We start from the raw sequence: 7,664 nt of genomic DNA on the forward strand, positions 1-7,664 counted from the left end.
GAGCTGCTGGTGAACAACGCGGCCGTGGCGGAGCTGCAGCCGTTCCTGCAGGTGACGCGCTCGGCCCTGCAGCGGTGAGTGCCCGGGCCCGGCCCGCACGGCACCGCAGCTCCACGGGGAGCTCTGGGGCCGATGCCCGCCGAGGTCTCACCAAGCTCTGAACGTCAAAAACGGCGGCAGAGCTTTCCAGAAAAGGGTGGCACTAGAGGGGAAGCAGCTGGAAAGAACAAAGTCAGCAGCTGGTGTATAGACACACTGGACAGGCTGACATAGACACTTTTAGCAATGCCCAGTGGTCGACTGTTACTGCATATGTCCTTTTTCTTTACTGTCTTTTCATTCTTTACATCATCACCTTTCACCCCTTAAACAGCAAAAGGAAACAAAGCACTGGCTCTTACATCCATTTCTAAGTAGCCAGAACCTGCAGTGTCACCTCCAGAACAGCGGGGTGCACCTGCCATCCCGCTGGCATGCCATGAGAGTGCCTTCCTGCTCATCAGGCTCAGAGCTTCCAGTCCAGTTCCAGCTCGGTTAAATTAAAAGGTAGTTGTTGCTAAGACAATTCAGAAATAGAGACTACAAAGCCAGGTAAGGAAGCAAAAAATGGTCAGGGTGGGAAATTAAATTTGTTAACTACAATAACATGGCTTCTTTATTCTCTGAAAAGGTCCATAGTTTTGTTGTGAGTACGCTTTAGAACACAGGCTATCTTGACCACAGCCTTCTGAGAAAATGAGTCATGCTGTGTCCGTGTTAAAAATGGTTGTTGAGAATCTACAATAAAGGTTTGTGACTAGAACATCAAATGTATGGATTCTACTAAGATCGTTCTGCAGAACTGGCAGGTGGAAGCCTAAGGAATCTTCTGATGTGGCAAACAGAAGAAATGCTGCCTCTACCCACCTTACAGCAACTTTGCTTTGTAAATCTGTGTGAAGGGTTTGCTTGACCTAAGAGTTATCTGCCCTGGCTGAAGCCCAGGGCTCTGTTTAAACTTTGACAGAGGAATTCCATTACACTGCAGAAGAGCAGAGTCCTGTACAAAATGCACCTGATGCATGCATGTACCTCCTCACACACTGACAGGCTTGCAGCCAATGGATAGTTCTGGTTCATTGCTGAGATCCCACCTGACCATTCTGTCTCTCCTGACAACTTGGCATCTCTGTCCATGTCCTGGAGTATCACCAGTGTTTCCAAGAGAGCAGCAGCACTTGTCCTCTGCTGCCTCCCAAAACAGCTCCCTGCGCTGGGCTACAACCACTTGGTAACTTAAATTTGATTTATTTGTAGGTCTCTTGATGTGAATTTTGGGGCTGTGCTTCATGTTTCCCAGGTGAGGAAGAACTGTCACTGCAGCTGCCTCCATGAATAGCAGTGATTAAGCTGTTGTACATAGAGGGGTATGTGTCCACTGTGGGGCCTGAAAGGACTGCAGTCCAAAGTCAATCCAAGAAACTACACGTACAGGCCCTTCACACTCTTGCTTTGACTCTCTTGTAAGCAGGAGGCAGTGAGGGCTTGGTTCTTTCAGATGTTTTTGTTCTTTGGTCTACCATAATAGCCCAGCAAGATTCCTATGGAGTGAAATAATGATTTCTCTTGTTAGGATTCTGGCATTATTTATTTTTTTTCTCTCCTTCCCCTCCCAGATAGTTGCTCGGCAGATGATTGCACAAGGGGTGCCAGGGGCCATTGTGAATGTCTCCAGCCAGGCATCAAAGCGTGCACTGAGGGATCATGCTGTTTACTGTAAGTGTGTGCAGCTTTAGCAGTGCCCCTCTCAGGTTTGACCAGCTGGACACCCACAGTCAGCAAGCTGCCAGTTTTGGGCAGAGTGTTCCATAGCACCTCCAGACCAGGCGCTGTGCAGTTAAACATCTCTTCTTCCCTTCTCTTAAAGGTTCCACAAAAAGTGCTCTGGATATGCTGAGCAAAGTAATGGCAATGGAACTGGGACCCCACAAGGTAGGAGTCTGTGAGAGAAAAGTGTGAAAGCTGAACTTGAGCACAAGCACAGCAGTTGGATGAGGTTGTTTGTTGCTCCTGGTCCCAGATTAGGGTGAACACTGTGAACCCCACCGTGGTTATGACTGACATGGGGAGAATTAACTGGAGTGACCCTCAGAAATCTGCTGCCATGATTAATCGGATTCCCCTGGGAAAGTTTGCAGGTCAGTGATCTATGTCTGTCCCCAAGCTGTGCTCTGATGTTTTCTCCAAACCTGCCTTCTCACTGACATCACAGCCGGAAGTTGCTGATTTTTGGGCAAAGTGACAGCTCTGCTGAATGCCTTTTGGCTGAATTCCTGCAGTATTTGATGAGGACAGGGTGAGAATCAACCCTCCTCTCACTTTTTCTACAGCCTTCTCATCCTGGGACAAGTGAAATGAAATGAACTTGCTCTATTGTTCATAAACCTGACAGGGTGTTTGCTGTCACCTAAGCACCATTTGATCACAAGGACACTTTGATGTCCAGCTCTCAGCCACACTGTCCCAGACACTTCATCAAGCACAGTGTGAAGGCAGAAACACTTTCCAGCTCTAATTACCTGTAGATGTCAAAGGCAGACCTTTTTAAGTGCTTGTTTTTCTGATACACTTTGAGGTGGGCATCAACGTTCTCTGTGTTTGATTGCAGAGGTGGATGATGTGGTGAACAGCATTCTCTTCCTGCTGAGTGACAAGAGTGCTATGACAACTGGCAGCTCACTGATGATTGACGGGGGCTTTCTTGTCTCCTAAGATGAAACCTGCATTTCACACCTGGCCTCAATTTTCATATGAATACTGCCTACATGTAAACTGGATAGAAAACAATGACTCACTTCTTGCTGAAAGGGCAGCAGGGCTGAAGACTGTATTAGAAGTGAGGCAGAAAATCAGCTTTTCAAGGCTGCTATATAATAAAGCTCACATACACCTTCATGGAGAATGTTTATTGCACCAAATAAGGTTTTATCTTGTCACTCTACATGATGATTAGAAATTGGACCTCTCTTCCAACCCTGTTCCCCCCCCACAACCCTTCAGAAGCTCTCCCTGTTCCATCCAAATCCAGAGTCTGTCTGCATTTTCAGTGGGAAGGGAAAGAAGTTAGCAGACTCCTCACTGCTTCCTTTGTTGTCTTTAGTAGAAAAAAAAAAAATAGAGGCAACAACCCCAGCCCTGCTCTGCAGAGACTGGATTTTGGGGGGAGGCCCTGCTAAAGACTAATGGGGGGGAGCAGCACCATGCTGTCCTAGGGTCTGCACACACAAAAAGGCAAATGCATTGATTGCACAGAGCTGTTTCACTCACAGAGTTTGGCTAGTACCCAATAAAGCACCTAATGATACATTTTTCAGCTTCTTATTTACTTTGACCCCTTCCAGGGCTGGTTATGATTTCTTTAACAGTCTTAGGAACATTCTGCTAGAGCACCAGTTTGTTAACTGTTAGCCACAGCAGGCTGGGCAAGGAGACCCTGCCATCCTCCCAGCTACTCTTGTCTTTCAGCACCATTGAAATCAGCTCCCTCCCCACTCCCACCAGGATGTTCACCACCTGTTTCACCTGCAGGTTGAAAACAGGTGTTTCCAGAACAGGACGGATGTCTCAGCCCTTTCCACTTGGAGTTCAGGAGAGCCAAAACAGCTTGTTGCCTGAAGGAGCTACCTTGCCTTCCCTGCTGTACCTCCCCTGAGGGCTGTATAGTCCCCAGCTGCTCTCCTGTCCCCACTGCCCCTTCACATCAACACTGACGTTAAATCAAAGAGACATTTAAAAAACACTGACTTCGTACATGATGAAGGGCCCTACACATCCCAGCCCCCTTCAGAAACACCCAGCTTAATATGCAATCTGTCAGAGGATGACAGCATGCTGAGCCAACACCAAGGCCACAGCCCTCAAAACATGGTACACTTTTTGCCAGGCTTCTTCACAGGCGGTGGGCAGAGCACAGCCCGGATGGCTTCATCAAACACCGTCTTCAAGCCCCGCTGCGTCAGGGCAGAGCATTCGAGGTACTTTACTGACCCTGGGGAAAGAGAGCTGCAGCTCAACCACTCCAGTTCCACCACCACGCACTGTTGCTCACCCACACTCCCTGCCTGCTCACGAGACTCACCGATCTCCCGAGCCATGGCCAAGCCTTGGGGATAGGTGATGGGGGCCAGTTTCTTATCACGTAACCTTTCAATGGTGTCCTTATCATCCCTCAAGTCCAGCTTGGTGCCCACCAGGATAATAGGTGTATTTGGGCAATGGTGTCGGACCTCAGGGTACCACTGAAACAGAGAGGCATGATGAGAAAAGTAGTTATATGAGTGGCCATAACCATAAGGATGCATTTCTACCATTGGGAATGAAGAGGTTCACTACTGACATGGTGGCAACACCTGAACAGGATACTGCTCCTACAGTTCTGATAAGCTCTGCAAAAAGAGACTGGTGCAGATCTAATAATGAAGGCACCAAGACACAGAATCCTGACAGACACTGCCAGCCAACACTGCACAGTGCTTTCCTTAACTGCATGTTAGCTTCTAAGATATCCCTTATCTTAAAATACAGATTCAGAAAGGCAATAACTTAGCCAAAGAAGTCATTAATAAAAAGCAGGCTCCACTTAAAACCTGCGGACTATGATTTTCCCTCACCAAAACATTACTACTTGAAGTTTTGGGCTTGTAGGCGTGGTGCTGGGTGGGGCAGGGAATGTCACTGGTTCTTCCCTTCTACTGTTTCACCCAGGAGGAGAATACTTTACCTTAGCTCGGACATTCTCAAAGGAGGCTGGACTCACAAGGGAGAAGCAGATCAAGAAAACATCCTGTGCAGAAAGAAGAGGGTCAACTGTGTAGACAGAAGCAGCTAGAGTGAAGGGAGGCTGCAGAGGGAGCCTGAGAAAGGACAACCTCCTCCCACAAACAAGGGCTGCTGTGGCCTTAAGAAATTCTTCCCCATTAAGGGTGTTAAAGTAATTCAGAGAGGGAAGAAATGGACCATGAGTGTGTATGATTACATCTTCTTTCACAATGCTGGGCTCTGCATGTTAAGAGCCTGAGGCCTCAAACATCTTAGCAGCACTAAGGGCTTCACCAGCAGCACAGCTGCTTAGGAACTGCTACACCCGGAAACACTCCTAGGGCAGCCCAACGGGGATCTGCCCTGCTGAGAGAGAATGGGAACATGGAACTGGCTAGGCTGCACAGCAGCCCTACAGCATTCCTTCTACCTGAGCCTCCCTGGGGCACCCGTAACTCTTCAAACATCATTACAAAGAGGAGACTAGAACAGGACAATGTCTTAGGAGAAAATCAGCTGTGATACTTCTTAAACAACCAGAATTATGGGTGTAGCTGCAGGAACTCAGACTTTCCTCCAAGGAAAGAAGCATGTCTGTCTTTGGGAGCCTCCCTGTCCCTGAGAGGAGGCAGTCCCAAGGCAGTCCAAGCCCAGCACTCACCGTCTGTGGATAGGAAAGAGGCCGCAGCCGGTCATAGTCTTCTTGCCCTGCTGTGTCCCAGAGGCCCAGGTTCACTGGCTTTCCATCTACCATCACATTGGCAGAATAATTATCAAACCTGCCAATGAGGAGTCCCCATCAGTGACAATTTTGTGGTGACCTTCACATCTTTATACAGAATTCAAAGGGGCAGTGAATCAGGAAAGGATACTGCAGCACAGTTCCAGTGGGGACAATCTGCCTTCCTCACACACACAGCCACAGCCACAGCATCATCCTTACCCGTCAAGTTCACCGTCTGATTTGCAACAGCCACCTCCTCACACACAAACCAAACTTCTGCACACACAAGCATAGAGATCAAAAAGCAACTGAAGCCCAAGCCATTACTTACACGGTGGGAATGTATTCTCCAGGAAAGGCATTTGTGGTGTAACTGATCAGCAAGCAGGTCTTCCCTACAGCTCTGCAGAGGGTAAGAGTGACAAGCATAAAGAAGGGTACAACATGGAGCTCTAAGGCAGTAAAACTCACCCTTCCCACAATGAAAACACATGGTTAGGTAGAAAGCTACCACATGAGGAAAACAAACCTGTTGCAGGCTGGAATCCCCTAGTTGTCACAGACATGGCCTGAACTCAAAAGGTGCACCTTGCTTGATTGCTTCCTAGCCCTGCTCTCTACCACTCCTTTTCCCTACCCATTCAGCAAACCATCAGTCAAAATAATACTGGTTTCATGAACCAAGAGGGGGAATAAATTAGAGTTGTGTGCTGAGCTCAACAGATGCACAGTAATTCAGCAAAATGGATAAACAGTGAGGTTAAAAACATGCAACAATGCAGATCTGCAAGCTCCTCAGATACAGGAATTCAGTATCAATAAACACAAAGGAGAAAAAGTAAGTATCCATAAACAAAAATGGACTTTAATATGGACTGAAGGCAGTTTGGAAAAGATTAGTGAAAAAGGATAAAAATTCCAGCTCAGGGCTTTACTGAAGGTTGGTGGGATTGGTCAGCCCAGCAGTGGCAGCTGGCAACTGAGTGAGCACAGGGCCTTTAACCAGCTCTGCAGATTTCCTAAGCTTCATTGTAGGAACAGAGGAGACCCAGCAGTGTGAGCTACCTTTGTATCATGGAGAAAGCTGTGAACTGCAGACAACCTTCCAGAAAAAGACTGTGAGTGCCAGTGACAGGGAAAGCTGACTTTGAGGTGCCTGGGTGAAGCTGAATAGCTAGCAGAAATGGGTATCTCCTACCCAATTCTGCAGCCAGACTGACGTAAGAGAGGGTGTCAGAAGAGAGGAAGACAGTTGACAGTCTCCTGCACACACCAGCATGACAGAAAGCACAGGGAAAACAAACCACTATTACAACTTTTCCTTTGGATTGGGTCCCCTCAGTCTGAGAAGAAAGAAATTTTGTCATGAACCATTAGGCTGATTGGTCCAATTTCCTCCTGAAGTGTGACTTCAGTTTCCCACCAAACAGGGACACCTGTAATTCACAAAAATCTGTGTATCTATGTGTTTCTTTCAGTCTGCACTACTGATTTAGTCTTAAGGCAAAACACAGGACAGCAAACCTTCAGCTGAACTCCACTTGCAACATCCTGAGCTCCCAGTCACTCTCCCCTCTGCAATAAGGCTGTACTTTCTCCTACTCCCTTTTAGCCCTCACAGGCTGGAACCTGGAAGGCCTCACCACAAACGTGTATTTGAGGGGATGGCATGCATGAGAAAGGGTAAGTCTAGTCCCCGCCTAAGACCAGCTCACATTTAGGTCTGAGTACCTCAGCTCTGTTCTTGCTGAGGTGATCAGAAAAGTAAACTGGAATTGTGAGGAAAAATATGCAGGATGAACTAGGAAAGTTACAAAGCAGTACAAATCTAGTGCATGCCTGCATCTTGCAGGCAGATGAGGTCCCAGAAAAGAAGGCATTTAAGAAGAGCCTTAACAAAAAAGCAAAAAGGGTGACAAGGAGCACATGGTGAAACTAGAAAGAGCAATACATTTCACCTCAGAACAATCCACAGAGGACTCTGTCAGGAATCAAGCAGGTACAATGAAAAATAGCAAAATACCGGCACCCAAATGAAACAACAAGGAGACAAACGTAAAACCCAGGAGGAGCCTGTGTTTGCTAACCAGGCAGCACCCAAGTTCACGAACTACGAAAGGAGCAGGGTAGGGTTGCGGGGCCG

General features: G+C 47.6%; 3 protein-coding genes across 3 annotated transcripts in view; 1 reads left to right on the plus strand and 2 right to left on the minus strand.

The window, feature by feature from the left end:
• The window catches only part of DCXR (dicarbonyl and L-xylulose reductase), a 3,435-nt gene extending 501 nt beyond the window's left edge, over positions 1-2,934 (plus strand). Inside the window, exons 2-7 of the mRNA XM_005429797.3 lie at positions 4-74; positions 1,297-1,339; positions 1,656-1,755; positions 1,907-1,971; positions 2,060-2,177; positions 2,648-2,934. Coding sequence (XP_005429854.2) covers positions 4-74; positions 1,297-1,339; positions 1,656-1,755; positions 1,907-1,971; positions 2,060-2,177; positions 2,648-2,751 — 501 coding nt within the window. The 3' untranslated portion in view covers positions 2,752-2,934. The remainder of the gene's footprint in view (positions 1-3; positions 75-1,296; positions 1,340-1,655; positions 1,756-1,906; positions 1,972-2,059; positions 2,178-2,647) is intronic.
• Positions 2,927-5,924, minus strand: RAC3 (Rac family small GTPase 3). The gene is made up of 5 exons (XM_005429796.2): positions 5,853-5,924; positions 5,459-5,576; positions 4,760-4,822; positions 4,118-4,277; positions 2,927-4,027 (listed from the first exon to the last, which is right to left on the minus strand). Exons 2-5 carry the CDS (start codon positions 5,549-5,551, stop codon positions 3,897-3,899), a joined length of 447 nt encoding a protein of 148 aa, XP_005429853.2. The 5' UTR covers positions 5,552-5,576; positions 5,853-5,924; the 3' UTR covers positions 2,927-3,896.
• Positions 5,900-7,664, minus strand: part of LRRC45 (leucine rich repeat containing 45) — a 13,582-nt gene continuing 11,817 nt past the window's right edge. Inside the window, exon 18 of the transcript XR_004082629.1 lies at positions 5,900-5,924. The gene's annotated coding sequence lies outside the window, so the exon portion shown is untranslated. The remainder of the gene's footprint in view (positions 5,925-7,664) is intronic.

Source organism: Geospiza fortis, unplaced genomic scaffold (genome assembly GCF_000277835.1).
Source record: "Geospiza fortis unplaced genomic scaffold, GeoFor_1.0 scaffold261, whole genome shotgun sequence".
In the NCBI taxonomy this organism is placed as follows: domain Eukaryota; kingdom Metazoa; phylum Chordata; class Aves; order Passeriformes; family Thraupidae; genus Geospiza; species Geospiza fortis.